This window comes from Phalacrocorax aristotelis, chromosome 1 (assembly GCF_949628215.1).
Source record: "Phalacrocorax aristotelis chromosome 1, bGulAri2.1, whole genome shotgun sequence".
NCBI classification, from domain to species: domain Eukaryota; kingdom Metazoa; phylum Chordata; class Aves; order Suliformes; family Phalacrocoracidae; genus Phalacrocorax; species Phalacrocorax aristotelis.
Window position 1 is genome coordinate 204563762 of NC_134276.1, and position 16372 is coordinate 204580133.

General features: G+C 44.1%; 1 protein-coding gene and 1 long non-coding RNA gene across 2 annotated transcripts in view; one reads left to right on the forward strand and one right to left on the reverse strand.

Moving 5' to 3' along the window:
* The window catches only part of ORC5 (origin recognition complex subunit 5), a 93745-nt gene extending 78833 nt beyond the window's left edge, over nucleotides 1-14912 (forward strand). Inside the window, exon 14 of the mRNA XM_075081416.1 lies at nucleotides 14889-14912. Coding sequence (XP_074937517.1) covers nucleotides 14889-14897 — 9 coding nt within the window. The 3' untranslated portion in view covers nucleotides 14898-14912. The remainder of the gene's footprint in view (nucleotides 1-14888) is intronic.
* LOC142051832 (uncharacterized) lies at nucleotides 153-11625 on the reverse strand. Its single transcript, XR_012658652.1, has 2 exons — nucleotides 11056-11625; nucleotides 153-2388 (listed from the first exon to the last, which is right to left on the reverse strand). It is a non-coding gene; the product is annotated as an uncharacterized LOC142051832 (long non-coding RNA).
* Nucleotides 14913-16372: the final 1460 nt, after the last annotated feature.

Sequence of the window (16372 nt, forward strand, 5' to 3'; positions counted from 1 at the left end):
CTGGAATGGCTCCAGTAGACTATTGGATGGAAGATTAATAGCAAAAGTTGCGTGTTTTTTATCTCAACTTCCATGTGATATGTCTTTTACCCTGAACAGGCAGATTCATGTAAACTGTACAAAACTCAAATACAGGTAAATACAGAGTAAGCTCAGTTTTACTTTTTGTTTCTTTATTTTTGTGTGTTCATATTAAGACCATTTAAAAATAAATCCAAACCCAATACAGAAATAGTTTGTGTGTGACAGCAGAGTTGAAATCACAGAAGTGCAACCCTGATCATGAGGATAGCCTAAAAATCTGTACATGGGATGTTTTTAAAAAGCAACAGCTCAGGGGCAGTGTCTGTGCTGGAACAGAAAGTTGAAAAACAACATACTGCTTGTTGTTTGACATTAGCAATATACCCATCGTATATTTGAACCATGCATTTGAAAATATCTAGGTTTCTAATATCAAGAATCTTAGAAGTACGGTATTAAAGTAGGACCAAGGCTGTTTGTCGAGCAGCCTGTGACCATCGTGTCCATGCTGTTTAAGTTGAACAAGTGAATGACTCTCTATAAGCGAGGTCATCTTGGAGTGAGAATATGTTGTACAAAGTACCATAGGTGGACTTAATGTTTGAAGTGTTGTAGTGTATTGTACTTACAGCATCTCCTCTATCAGTGACCAATACCCCCTTTCTCCCCAGAACTGAGCAAGGGAAGAGCTTTCTTAGAGCTGAACAGAGGGACCAAGGGAAGAGTAGAACAAAGAAATGGACATTCCACAGCAGCAGAAGTATCCTTAACTCTTCATTTGGTTCGAACACTAGTTTTGAACAGACAGTACCTGAAGTACTTACTTTATTTGGTTAGAAGTCATTGCCACTGGTGTTGCAGTTGCCAAAAAGGATTTGTCATACAGCTCTTCCAAGGGAGTTACCACCACCAGACAGCAAAGTACAGAAAGAAAATACATGTTCACTGCATACTGTGTGTGTACAGCTGTGTGACTCTGGTATGGAAAGGGACTGGACTTTCCTTTGTGATGAAGCAGGGATGAACTTTGCGCTTTCGATAGATTGAATGTTTTGATGTATCCAGAACTCTACCAGACTTCTGTATTCCCTTCTTGTACCCTTCTGTTAAAATTCTCTGTATTTTTTGGAATGGCTCTTGCAGAGAGCTGCTCTACAAGTGCAGCCAGCTCCTGGGGTTTACATCTTGGAAGGGATGTCCCAGGAGTTAGCAGAGCAGGAAGGCTGCTTTGGGCTGCCAGTCTCCCCCTTGGCGCAGGTGTGCGTTGTTCAGGTAACCTGTTGCCACATACTGTCTTCTGCCCTGCCAGCACTTGTTTAGACGGACATTCAGCGGGGATCGGTTGGGTACTTGAGGGCAGGTGGTCAGCTTCAGCAAGGTTCTTTTCCAAATCCGGGTTAGATATGTTGGACTATGAATGCTGTATAGCCAGTCATCTTATTCTTGGTGTTTGTTTTTTGTATTTGTTGGATTTTGATGAAATGCTGACGAAAAGCCAGTGTCAGTGACAGACACAGTGTAGTAGATGTGATTTTTCATAAGCAGCACAGCAAAAGTGCAGTTTTGCCTGAATTCATTCAGCACATATGTTCTGTTTTCCTGGCACATGCAGATTTTCTACAGAACAGGATTTCTAATATGCAAATACTTTCCTTTCTGCGTTTGATTCTTGCTCGGGAAAATATGTGCTGCTTGTTATTTCATATACTTCGTTCAGATATTTGAGTTCAGAGTAGTAAAATAGGACTGGTAGGGCTGGGAAATAGAGCTTCCCTAGCAGGCTTTTCTGAAGCCCGTGCATTGGTGGTTCAGCAGCTGAGCACTGTCTCTGTCTTCACACAGGTAATGAGGACTTCACACAAGTACCTCCAAAATCCTGGGAATCAGAGAATAGTTGGAAAGAGAGCAGAGTAAGGTGTGTCACCTCTCATTAAGTCATCCTTGGCAGGTGAGGGAGCATGTTTCTACAAAATTCAGCAAAAGAAGAAAGTACCCAAGAGACAGTGATGGAAAGTTGTTTACCACTCTGGTGGCAAAAGCCTTGATCATATTCTTGCTGTTTTCCTTGTTTCTCTTTAGTTGAAGAGTTTTTACAGTATTTATGAAGGTGCTATTTCTCCCTCTCCCCCATTTCCATCAGTACAATCCCAGCTCCTTTTTTTCTTCCTACCCATTGCACCAGTTCACTGAAAGTTCCCACCTGTGCAAGTAATTTGTGTGGGGAAGCAAGTGCCCTGTGCTGTCCGTGGCGCTGCCCTGAGTGCCAGCCCAGGTGTAGGCATCCCAGAACAGCTCTGCTGTCTAGCTTCAACAGCAGAGAGAGGTTGTTTCGCCTTGCAAGCGGTAGGATCTTCAGCAGCAACCCTGAAAAAGAAAGATGGGATGTGAATAAGCAGAATGTCTACAAGGACGGCAAATGATGTTACTTACATGCAATTACAGCAGTTCCTGAATTCCAGCTGCATGGATGAATACCCACCCCATTTTCTCCCAGTTACATTCTCTATGCTGTCGTTGATTATCCCTTAAGGATGCAAATCATTAGAAACAACAAATAGCTGGGAGTTCTGCTCAAACTTCTGAAGAGCAGCATCATGTCGAGGTTTGGGAATTTCAGGGAAAATGAGAAGAACAACCAAAGACAAGCACACGGTTTCTCTGCCAATGTAAACAAACCTGTGGCTTCCAGGGAGGGGAGCTGCTTCTCCTATCAGTACAGGCTCTTTCACTTGACTTAGCCTGGATTTGGGGCATGTGCAGTAACCTTAAATAGCTTCTTCAATGCCGCTCTTCACTTCAGGCAAGATAGAACATATCTGGAGCTGTTGTTAAAGAGACATGTTTATGTATCCTGAGCATGTTGTTTTCTAATAGCTTAGAAGCCTTTAAACAAAATCTCATCTAATTTCAAGAGTGGGTTTTTTTGGTGGATTACAAAAACAGTAAATACGATGTTTGTACAAATTGTCACATTTACTTTCTGCAAAGTTTTGTCCTCAGGAATACCTCTGTCGTTCACCATCCACATTTCAAATAAAAGCAGACTGGCTTTGGGGATTTTTGTTTTTAATTAGATTGCGTACATAACCTGGCTCTAGGCTTGGTTCCACTTTTTCTTTTGCTCCTCCCAATCTAATCTTAAATACCTCCTCCGAAGTGCAGAAGGGACAGAACTTTTCATTGAAACAATCACATTTTTAATGCCAACATCACAAAAGAAAACATTGGCTTTGGTATTCACTGACATAATTAACCAGATTTTGCTTAAAAATTCCTTTACTCTCAAAATGGAAACATTGCAGACATACGCAGTATAGAAAAATTGAGCTGAAACTGTTAATCTTTGGCAAAATTCTGAGTAGCTAGAGTTTTTATCATGGAAAAAAACCAAGTAATCTTCATTATAGTAACTGGTACTTATACCAGCAATAATTCTGAATAGCAAGTATTTTAAACTAGCTGTTATCTGTGTATCTAAGTACTCTTCTGTACAGTTATAAATACTTCTGGTGGTAGCCTTTTACTTTCTCCTGTGCACCTTCTTCTTTGAAATCAGACCCCTGAAGAGACTGAAGCTGATTCCTCTGATTCATTTGGGATGTATTTGCAGAAATAAATTAATCTCTTCACTAAAATAAAAAGCAGGAAGCAGGAAATTAGACTGGAAATTCAAACTGCTCTGTAGTGAGTAGTCTGTGACAACTATAAGCTTTCCCATGACTTGGAAGCCTTCACACTATAGGAGTTTTTGATTTCAGAAAGATACATAAAGATGTGGCTGGTTTATATTTTCCCAGGATGGCACAACTTCATGAATTTTTGGTGCAGAAGGCAATGAAGTGTGTGAGTATGGACATCTGTTCTCCATCAGTAGCTAAAGAATAGTTCATCCATCAGGAAAGACAGCGCTACCTCTGCATGTTCACAGCCAAAAAGATGTGGAGATACTAGAGGAAGCCAGGTAGTACTGCGTTTGGTCTGCTGTTTCCTTCTCAATTTCCTTTCCTGGGAAAGCAAGGAAGGTGACAGAGCACAGTCAAATCATGAATATCAGGTGATACTCTCAGAAAGTCATGGATCACCACAGGTTTCTAATGATCCAAGGTGTGTGACTGCAGGCTGCTTTTAGAGCTGTTGCAGTCGCCTTTGGGGGTGTCATCTTTGATGCTTCCCAAAATACTGAACCAGTCAGAGGAGAGAGAGAGGACACCTCTTCCTGCCCTTGTGCCAGGACGCTGCTGTTGTGCGTTCAGCTAAGATGAGAAGTCTGTGGAACAGAAGACCTGGGCTTACGGGTTCAGTCACAGGGATCCAGAATGGTTACATGGATCCCTCTGTGGAGTGGATCTACTCTTCATTCAGCCTGTTTAAATCACAGGAGAGAACCAGTCTCAGGCTAATCCTTTTTACTGTTTGTGTCAAACAGTCCTTGCTCATTAAAAATGGGAATTTCTTTTTGCATCGAACGAGTAAGTCAGTGTAGGCTGCTTACCCAGATCCAACTCCGGCTGCTGAGAAAGTCAGTCTTTTATTTTTAGTAGGTTAAGGAACATCATTTTTATGCTAACCTTTTTTCTTTTGAATTCTTTTCTACAGATGCCTTCCAGAAATCTTTGGATGTTAGATATGTTACTATAGATATGTAGTAAAATTTTGACAGCTTTCTTATTGCTCAAACCTGCAGTTCCCTGCAGAGACCTTTTCTTCACTGTAGCCTTATTGCCAAGTTGTCAGAGCATTAATTAAACTAGAAGAATAAGGCATTGCATGTCATTTCCTATACTGGATGCCTTCATGTCAGGGACATATCTCCATGGCAAGAACCTGTATATAAACAAAAAATAAGCCTGGCAACAGTACAAAAGCTCATGCAGGCTTTTAAGTGAAAAATGCGGCAAAATAAAATACCAAATTTAAAGCAAAGTATTTCTAGGGAAAACTTCATTCCTTAAGCACAAATGTGATGATTTCCTTTGGCTACTATGTGTATTCCAATGTTACTTTTAATCTCCATATTTAAGACATTTACTGGCTTAAACCTTAAAAGGTTTCTCCTTCCAAAAAACCTCATTCATTATAGGTAGACTAAATGTTCCTTAGTGGGACTACAGAGTTTCTGTGCAAGCACAGAGAATTGTGTATGGTAAAACTTTATTCCATATAAACTGCTGATAATTTGCATATGTTTCATTTTGCTGCATGGAGCAAAATGTCTTCTTTTCATATATTATACATCACCTCTCAATTTTATATACATTTCCTCTGCTGTTCAGAAGCCAAAAAATACAGCACACACGTTGCTTTTCCTGCAATAAAATGAATGGATGCTTAAACTATTTGCAATCTGCCGCTTGCTAACCCTGCAGGCAGAGCCACAGCGTTAGAGAAACAGGAGTATTTTTCATTCTTTCTCACGTTTTCAGGGCCGTGACTCTTTGTGACTCTTTACAAAACAAATTTGATCAGTCAATGCCAGGTTAAAAGGAAAACAAGAAATACTTTCAAGAGCTGAAAAGAAAAAAAATTTGGCATGGGGACTATAAGATGACATGGTGATACCTGGAGCATAAAACTGTCACGGGCACACAGGGGTCTTCCCTTTTGTCTTGCCGTGTACAGGGCTGTTCCTGATGGGTTACACACAGAGACTCTCCATGATGGAGGAACAAGTACTTCAACTGGTTGTACCTGGTTGTGCCACCAAGGCTTGGGACAAGCAGAGGGACCAAGAGACATCCATCACTTGCAGGTGTGGTCATGGACCTGGCTAAAGCATGAGCATAACCTTCGGCACTACTGAAAAGAAAAGGGACCTGGTGAGCGGCAGTTGTAGCTTCCCCCTCAGCTGAACGCGGGAGCACCGACAGCATCTCAACATGTCATTTGAAACATTTGCCAGCTTAAAAGTTCCTTACTGTGGTGAGGAAGCTAGATTATCTTGATGCATGTGTTTCTGGGCCAGAGCTGCATGGCTGCTCTCTCATAACCAACCTTCAGTCCTCCTCCAGGAGCTCTGTGCCCAAGGTGGGTGATGTAGCCGGAGGTTTTTGCCTCTCCAGTGTGACCATGTTGTTGCAGACAGGCAGATGCGATGGCTGTGCTGCCAGGAGCTGCCTGTGGCAGCATATGCAGCATGTTCCACTTCTCTCAGTGTCTTGACTGGCTGTTGCTGTTATTTCGGATGCATGTGCAGAAGCACGGCGTGGGTGCCAGTCTCGGAGTTACACTTCAGCAGAGCAGTTTCACACTTGCGCCACTTCAGGTCCTGCACAAACCCTTCCCCAATAAATCCCATAAGAAGGTTCCCATGGCGCCCAGCCAGCTGTTTGCTGAGGAGTCAGTGCTGAGGTATGTTGCATCTCAGGCAGCCTCTGAGGCTGTACCTCGGAGCCTGGTGGTGGCTGGAGCGTGTCCCAGGACTTGGGGCCATCTCTGAAGGCATGGCTGAGAGGTCCTTGGACTGGAAGGGTGACCCCTTCAGACAGTCCAGGGTAGCTCGAGCCAGTGCTGGGCACCCCAGGCAAGAGAGGGTAAGTTAAAGTGCCGCTGTGTTTGGTCATGCTCACGCCTCCTCTGCAGGCATGCCAGAGCCATGCTATAAGACACCTGCTTAGAAGAGGCTGCATTTTCAGCACAGCTTCTGCCCCGGGATGAGTTTCCCTGTGCCTGTCTGCAGCACAGCGTCTGCCAGCAAGATGCACGAGGACTTGCTGTGTTTCGCTGCAGAGAGCTTGCCTCCGCCTGGGGCAAGGGACAGTGCTGAGATGTCTCCCACGACTGCAGTGAGGCTTGATGTCCTCCCCGGTTCCCTTCTCACCATCCCCTCCACTAAAGCACCCTCACCATTACTCAAGCAATTGGATTCCTCCTCTTTTTTTAAAAAAAAAAGGTCTCTCAAAATTATTCTTTAAAAATTTCTGATGAATAGCATTAATCCCCTAAGAGAGGAACACTCTAGATTGCTTAGCTGAAAACATCTTTTATTCATGAGCAGCATACACCATACATTCACTCCCTCACTCAAGTCTCAGGCATTATTTCAGGCAGAAGAAAGCACATCTTTAGCATCGTAGGCTTTTCAACAATCAGAAAATGTATAATGAAGTGGCAACACCTCTCAGAGGAAATAACCTACTGAAATATTACAAGCCTTTATAGTCAGTGGGCATTCTTAAAGCCGTAACTTGTTACCAACAGAGCTTTGTTATTAAATGATTACTTTTATATACACACTTGGAGCTCTCTGTACTTTTCCAAAGGATGAGGAAGTGCCATCCTTATGTTTTAAATGCTGTAGAACTTTTTTCCTTCTCCCTACGTGTATGGAGTGAATCCTAAATTATAAACTCTGTCAGTTTGAGGGTTGCTTTTTCTCACAAACTGCTTGTTTTTTAACTTACAAGGTCCTTAACATAATTTTCCCCAGTGCATCCAGTAACTCCCTTTCCCTTTGTTTGCTGGGAGTCCCAAGGAGAAGCCATACATGAGTTTTCAAGTTGTTGCAAGCTTGTAACCTGCCATTTCCCCTCTCAGGTCTATTTTTAAAAACAGAGGTGAAATAGAAAGCCTGGGGGTGTGCAGAAGTTGGTGTCTTCAATTAATTTAACACATTTCTTTGTGAAGAAATGAAGTAACAGCACAGGTGAAAAGTCTGTAAAACCTGCTGCTGCAGCCTTAACTTCCCAGGGTTGGCTACTAAGCGTATTTAGCCAGCAGAAGAATTAGTTCATTGTTACTGGAATTTTAGCTTGGATTTCTCATTATAAGTTTTTAAAATGCTGAGGATTAGCGGCATTTGAGGAGCAGATCTGAAGACACTGTCTGACTCCATTGGGTTTTGGAGGGGGCTCTAGGTACACCTGAGGTTAGTGATAGGAGAGCCCATCTCTGCATCTTGATCCCTGGAAATGGAATTGACCTGCTCACAGCTCAATTAGGGATAAGTTTATATAAATACATCTTAATGTTTGACCCCAGTCTCCTTTGCATGCGCTGGTTCAGTTGGCCTGTGAATAATACAGCCTCCTGTCAGCAAAAGGAGACAAGATATTTGCTCAAATGTTCAGAGTCAGCAGCCCAGCAGAGATGGCTCCAGCTGAGGCTCTAACTGGGGCAGACTGGAAAGTTTGGACAGGCTGCGCAGAGCTGAGCAAAGCTTTCTGCTTTTCACCTTTGATACTCAGCTGCTGTTACTCTAACTTCTATATTTAGCAGTACTTTTACAGCGGTACGTTTTTTGAAGGCAGTGTTTCTCTTCCAGCTACCATTCCTCCGTCAAGGCTAAGCCAACCTCTTGTGCACAAAAAATACAGTTTTCGCTCTTTCTGGTGGAGGAACACAAGAGAAGGGCTCAGATGAGCACTGTGCTGATAAATACACAGTGCCTGGGGCAATACCAGCTCTTACCCATGGTCTCAGCACTCGGGATCCTCATGGGTCTGCAAGGCTGGAGAGCAAAGCGCAGCTGAGCGTCTCCAGGCCTTCACCATTCCCCACCATAACAGGGCTTAGTCCTGCAAGACTCATTGAGTTATGTCCCCATGCCAATGGGTCCTGTCCCCTCTCCTCCTCACTGCCCTGTGCCGTGTGCTTCCACTGTTTGCTTTGTGCTGGTTCTAGAGCTGGTCACACCCCAGTATGAGCCGAAAAGTAACACAGCCAAAAAACTGAAGGGCTTTTTGCTATGCCTCCAGGACAGGCAGGGGAGTGGGGCAGGGGGGACAGGGAAGGGTGTGCTTTAGAGCCATGAGCTATTAGCATCAGCTCAGCTGCTCCCAAAACCACACCTTAAATATGTGCTACCCCAACTGTTTCGCTGTAGGTAGATGTTCCTTGCGTTTGGCCAGTGGCACAGCTTGTGCTTTTGTAGCCAGTGTCTATAAATGAAAATGTTGTTTAAGAAATACTATTTTAAGGAGGGACTCTAGTCAGGCTTGGGGTACCTTCTTAAGGAGCTGTGGAGAAGCTTATGCTGTAGCTATACGTACAGCATTGCTAAACAGACAACACCAAAGTCATTAAACCTGCCCTTTTCATAAGCTTTAAATTCATTGGCAACATTTTTCTTTAAATCACACTCTAATCTTTCAGAGAACAGAGCCTCTGCTTAGAGATGCTGTTCCAGGGAGAACCAGCCACCATACAAGGTGTCCTCTTGATTTATAGCTTCAGCAGCATGAATTTCATATAACATGATAATATCCTATAAACTCTCAGAGCTCTACAGAGTCCTGCACAAATAACTGGTTGAGCAGTATGTGAAGTCAGGATGTGATAATAACGTCTTTCCTTCAGCATGAAATGATGCTATTTGGGATGCCATGCTTCTTGGATGTGGGAGCAGTAATCCTATTATCAGTCATCAACAATAAACGACAGCGCTGTAGATACCCATTTGCTAGAAGTGATACAGAGAAGCTATTAGGAAGCAGCTAGCCAGCATGCTGAGGTTTCACCTGCTATTTCTTTGCAGATTTTCTCTGCAGATATCTGCCCATCTGCAGATGGATTTTTTTAACACTATAAATAAGAGGACATTCACTTCACAGTGACTTGGTTATTATTTCAAGCCACCAGTTGTATTTCAGCATTGGTTCAGGGGATCCCCTTCCAGGACTCAGGGCTGTCTCCTGGAGGCTTCTGGGCCATGGTGTTCTCCTCCCAGAGACCCTCCAGGTGCAGAAGAGCAGGACAGTTTCTGTATACATTATTGACTGCACCTATGGGGATGGGCAGCAAAGAATAGTAGCAAAATCTGCCATAAATTACCTGCTAGATCTCAGGAAAGGTATACAAGTAACGCCTGACTGACAGTGCCAAGCAAACTGATGAGTTTTCATCATCTTCACACCTACCCCATCATTTCCAGCTATGGCATACTTTTTGATTACATTATGTTATTTTACAGCTAGTATGAAATATTTAGGGCTTTAAATTTACATAGTCGTAAGACATGCCACTGTGCAGTACATCTTACAATTCAAATACAGGAGCTGTATAATTACATACTTCCACAAAATTTTATTAGTGGGGGAAACATAATCTTATTCTGGCACATTGTTGGAAATTATTTCCTTAATGAAAACATAGGAATAATTTATTTAATTAAGTAGAACTGTAAACGAATGAATTGGGTTATCCCTCCTTAGACTTCATGTGCTGGAATTGCAGCTGTGCTTAGACTGGCCATTTGCCTTCCCAGGCTCTGAGCGTGGGTTAAGCCAGCACAGCAAAGCAGACAGAGGGAAAATGTTGATGCTGCTGCGCACTATTCTGCCCTTCCATACCTTAGATTTATTCATACCCACTTGCTTCGGTCCTGTGTTAGCAACCTAAAGCAACTGCCACTCCCTGCTGAGATATGGCTGTACGTTACCCTCATGGCATTTCTTGACCAGCTACAGGACTCTTAAACTGTCCATAGACCAAGACACAGGTAAGCACTTCATAGGCACAGACTTGCACTGGTAAGTAAGGTGGTTACCAAAGCATCCCATCTGTTTTCTTTCCTGATGATGAGTTATTGCACTAAAGCATGAGCTTTCCCCATGACAGATGGGCTGGTGCCCCTCTGCAGGGGGGGTCCCTTCCCATCATCCGATCTGCATCTCTGATGCTGGGCACTTTTGACCCCTGTTTGCAGTCAGAGGTTCACCTGAATTCACCCAGATTCGCTTTTCCTCCTGCATTTCCTTTCTTCCCTAACTCTGCTTATTTTCCCCAAATTTCCCTACCTTCACACATGTATAAGCACAGACCTCCAGCACCTAACCCCAGACATGGACCATGGTTTGGGGATCAGTGCCTAAGAGAAGTGCTAGTGCCCATCCAGTAGGTGCCCACTTCTTTCACTGAGCACTTCAGCACCTTTCTCATGCGGGAAGGGATGTGGCAAAGGAAGGTGGAGTGTTTGGCCAATATGAAGCTAACCCTGGAGAAGACCACAGAGGGAAGGTGCTCAGTCTTCCCATGACCAAAGGAAGAGATAGAAACAGTATATTTAAAGAGAAAGAGGTCCTGCTGCATTCTTACTATGCACATCTTCATACTTTTACACATCCACTCTTTCCCTGGCCATGTCCACCTTTTCTCTCTCATCAGTAGCACTGATGTGAGTGCACTGCTTTCTCCTTTGGGAGAGGAACCTTTCACACTCCTCTTGGCTGGGAATCAGAGGAGGCCCCGCAGCTCCTCACACAGCACCCCAACCAGCACCTTTTCTGTGGGCTAGTTTACTTTGCTAAACCTTGCACTGGACACCTTGTATGTTGACACAGTGAATTCCTACAGAGAATGGCTTTTCAAAATGACATTTTTGTAAAATTGGCTGTTGCCGATCATTTAAAAATACACATGGGATCAAAGTTCTGTGTACCCTGGGTTTAATAATTACCTTAGTGATGTGAAGCTGAGCCCAGTGACACAATAAACCTTCCTGTCCAGTTTGACATCCTGTATGTTGAGATGATGTTGACTCATTACTTCAGTCACTGTTTACAAATATTGGCCTGGGAGGTCATTATAGGTCAAAATAAATGTCGTTATCAGGAAAGTGAAGATGGAGAAATCCTGCAAAACTGACCCCAATGTAATGAAAATATCCTCTTAATTAAACAGGTGGTGGAGCTAAGCATCTCCTTCAGGCTTTTGCTCCTTTGTGATCTATTGAGGGAAGGATTTACATTTATCTGAGCCTAAGGATTCATTACGGTACAGTTTTTAAATGCAACCTAAAGATGACTAACAAGAGGTGAAACCAGGGTCACTATTTAACTCACGGATCAATAAATCTTTTCCATCCTTGAACTGTAATGTCAAATGCCATTGCCTAAAAATTCCTCACCTGATACACCAACGTATATCCATTATAATTATACTCTCCTCTCAGGGTGCAAATAGCATGCACTGCATAGCATCAACTACACTTCACAGCCATATGTGCACGTTCTTTTAGTTGCAGGTAAAAGCATACTCTAATTTCAACATCTATAAATAATTAAATAAGTTCTGATTCATTTTAAGCATCCATAAGTTTCACATTGCCAATGCAGTAATTATTCTTCCACTCTTTCATTTCTTAATCAAAATAAGATCTTTGCCTAAACTCCTTATTCACAGTGACAACACAATGTTAACATCTTTGTAATTCAGATAAGCGAGATCTTCTCTAAGAAATTCAGGGGGAAAATATGCAACCTGACAGAACAGCATGCAGCTTCCATATGAGAATCCTAGGAGGAAGTGTCTACATATTTTAGAGTAAAATCAAAGGAAGCCATTAAAAAGGAGCACGTTGTCTAAAATGTGTTGAAATGAGATGTGTATTTATTCTCTCCCTGAGGTAAAAACCTGTACAACTTTGGGTTTACAACCCATAAATTATCAAGTTATTTCTCACTTGTGGAATAAATAGCATCCAAGAGCATCTGCATCCACACATCAGCTGAAGCTGGAGAGAGCTGAATTTACAAAACATTGAATCAGGAGGTACGTGAGACTTAGTAAACAGCACAAAATCCAGTGCCTCCAAAAAGGAATATTACAGCTAATCAGCAGGTTTTCAGCTTCTCAGGAAGTTTCTGCTGGAGTTTGTGGGGTACTCAGGGCCCCTCTGCAGAACTCAGCGGAAGAGCAAGTGCAACCCAAGGAGGTAGATAGGTGTAGAGGATGCAGGAGCCAAGCAAGCTGCGGGGACCCCACCTGGGCAGCAGCTCGTGGTTTGACCACATTTAACCATGATGTTTTGGGGCTGCCAAAAGAAGACAGGACGGTGACGGGTGGTCGAGGTTATCTGAATTCCTGGCTGAGCTGTGCCTTTCCTCCCCACTCTGCTTCTGAAACGCACTTGTCCTGGTGGCTGCCCTGTGTGGGTGTAGGTCAATATTCAAAAAAGATCAGCATAGCCGGAGCTATCCCGCCTGCTCCGTGGTTCAGCACCAATGTGGGTGCCTGGCTCCTGGGGAGTCCCAGGCTTAAAAGCCTTGATGGGAAAAGCACAAACTGAAGGGTTTTAGCACAGGGTGTTCATGAGCCTCAGCCCATGTCCCTTCCAGTTATTACCCCCTCATAAGACCTTTTGGATACATTGCTTTTTGAGCAATGCATTCCAGGTTGGAAAAAGCACCCCTGCCACCCAGCCTGCAGAGCACAGCGAAAAGGGTTTGCGACTCACCACGGTGCTGGGGTCCCTATTCAAATGGCAGGGCAGGTCCGAGAGCCTGAGGCAGTGAGAGCACCTCACAGGGAGCTTCTGCCTCCTGCAGAAACTTGGCCCAGCTCCGTGGTGGTCCACAGTGATGCTTTACCCTGGAGTAGGACCGGGGTGTGGCCGGGATAGCCTCCGGACCTGGGAGCTCTCTGGCCCCGCAGCAAGCCACAAGGGGAGCATCGGATATGGATCTGCCCTGAACTTCAGAGCTTGTCAGAAATTACCTGCTGCCTTCTTGGTTAATGAACTCCTGGTCTCATTGCATATTTTTAAGAGCTGGTGTCCAGAGGCTGGACCACACAGTGTGTCTTCCTGGTACCAAAGACATGCCTGTGCTGGCAGGCTCTGGAGGAACCATGAGTGGTTTTGCCCATGGAGGATTAAGGCAGACCTTGTCCCACAGCATTCGCACGGTCAGTGCTGGGCCCCCGAGGAGGCACGAACTGGGCCAAGAGCATCAGCCCTAAAGGGAAATACAAGAAAACATGGGCAAACAAACTGCAGGGAGGGAAAAGAAGCCGACAAAGATGAATGTGGCAGATGAAACTTAACCAAGTGTGTTAACGTGGGGTCAGACAAAGATTTAAAAAATCTTGTACTCAGGATATTAAAGAATATTAAAATTACACTCCCTGGTGTGTCCCTACCTGCACCTCTTTTCTAAACATTATTTCTGCTACATTTGCCTTGAATTAAGAAAGAGTCTTTTCATCTTCGAAGCAGTCAGACCTGCAATTACACCGACCCAAGTTTTGCATGAAGTAATATTTTTTTCTGCCTTAAACACATTTTGTGCTCAAAATGAACTTGTTAAATAGTCTGTCATATTGTGTTTCCTTCTCTAAAGATGCGGACAACACCTGAATAGTTAATGAGCTGCAGTGCAGTTTAATCAGAGTAGGAAAACCACTATTTCAAACAAAGAACAAAGTCGTCCCCTCCAGTTCCTCCCACAGCCTCCAGCTTCCCACACTGGTCACCGGGTCACCAGGTCACCCTGCACATGATGTCCTTTGAGCACGCCCTGAGCCCACCTGCCTGACCCCCAAAGGCTGCACACATGTTTTTGGGGGGCTGATGCTCCCCATTACTGTGCTTCACAAGCAGATATTTAGGCCAGTGCAAAGTGGGAGGGCAAAGCCAGTGTGCTGCCACAAGTCATGGCCCAAGCTTGGCCCTGTTTCAGCGTTTCAGCCTATGTAGGGGCTTACAAGGATTGGATGCCTTACTCACCCAGTAAGTAATTTTACTAGGGCATGATTGTGCCAGTGTACAAGAGCATTGATGTGTCTCCAGTCATAGTCCTGAGCCCAGAAGTTTTGCTCACAGAGGTTGTCACCCGCATGCCTTCCCTGCCCACAGCAGCAAGGAGCTTTGGAGACACACACAAGAATGCATGGTACAGAGTTGTGCCAAATGTAATATCATTAAAATAGCTTTTGTTCCAGTTCATTGAGCACATAGATGGAAAGGTATGCATTGGCTGGCTTGTAAGTTCCCCTTTGTATAAAATACAAATAACATTTCTTACCTGCATTTGTGAAATGCTTTGTCCCTGGGTACGGAGTCTATGCACAGCCACAGCACTGCTGTTATTTATTACTTTCCTTAAGCACCTGGAGTTATGAAAATATACTTTTACTTTGATCCTTCACAGATCCCGTAGCCTGCAGGAAGAATACAATTCATCAATGGTTTCATTGTGTGTGTCACTGTAACAGAGGGCAGGAATGAGATACAGCACTCCTCTGCCACCTGGGAGCATCCTCTACCCAGCAGCACAAAGGTGGCCGGGTAACATCCTCTCAGTGGGCGAAATGCATGAAAACATGCAGAAATAAAGTGGTGGTTGTGACAGGAAGTAGCCGTTAAAGGAATTTAATTCAGCTCACTGTGGTGAGTAAAGATGCCATCAATAGTCCCTGGTACTGGCCAGTGAGTTATTGCATATGTGATTTTGGAAATCCAGCTCCCTTAGCACATTGCTATATTAAATCTGCTGTTGTTTTTGTTGTTTCATCCCCAAAGAATATCAGAAAGCCGAATTACTGACTTTCCACAGTTTGCTCCAGCTGCAAATGGAGCTTCAGCTCCTCAGGGCTTCGGCTCCTGGGCAGTGAAGCAAGCAGTGGCAGTGGTTGAAGATGGAGCTGTCTCCCACCTGCCTGCCAGAGGTTACTGCTGCTCTAATGGTGTCAGCTCAAGTTGGAGCACAAGGGTAGAGCAGCAAAGATGTAGGTGCTGAATCAGCTCTGTTCTGGAGCTCGGAGAGGCATTAGCAGCAGCCTGGGGACAAGGCAGGGCAGGAGCCACTGGAGCTGCTCCTGCAGCTCGTGGGCGCTTCTTGCTCCAAGATTATATTTTGTTGGCCAATGATCTTTGGAAGGGGGAGAACCCGAATATTGTAACCTCACTATTACCCACACGAAAAGTCAACTCTTTTGGGGCCTGGTGTTAATTTAAATTGTGATAGGGCTTGGCTTAGTAAACACAAACTAATACTAAATCAAAGAATGGCATCTTGCTTAAAAGCTGCTATTATGCTCAAAAGAACTGAAATGGGAAAAAGTGCAGGAGCAAACTGCAGTCCTTGTGGTCCAGTCCTTGCTGCATGTGTTGAACGTCAGGAATCATATCCTTGGAAGTCTGTGTTTTTGGTGTGGGGGTAAGAAAATATAATAGACAATAGGGTGCCATGGGACAGAATAACACAGCCGGGCAGGGTCCCCATGACTCATGCCCAGAAGATCTTTGCTCAGGAGTGGGAGTCATAATAATCCACAACAAACTATTGTAACCCGCTGAATGTTGCAAGTGTCTCTGAAGCTGCATTAACTTCCCACAGCAATGATTTTTCTAAATACGTGACGTCGTGTGTTATGTTGCTCCATGCCAAACACATGTAAAGGCACTACCTTGACATCCCTTTCAAAGATTCATTTGAACCTCTCATTTCTCTTTCTCTCTCCTCCGGCCCCCTCCCCAGGACTGGGTGACACTCTTTTCACTTCCAGGAGAAATGACAGCAGCATTCTGCTGCTTGGAACAGTGTTCTGGTTTATCTCCTGGAGACAACAGTAGGTGGTTTACTTTTTGGCATTTCTGTCTCTTTTTGTTACTTTTCTAGGCCATTTGCCAAAG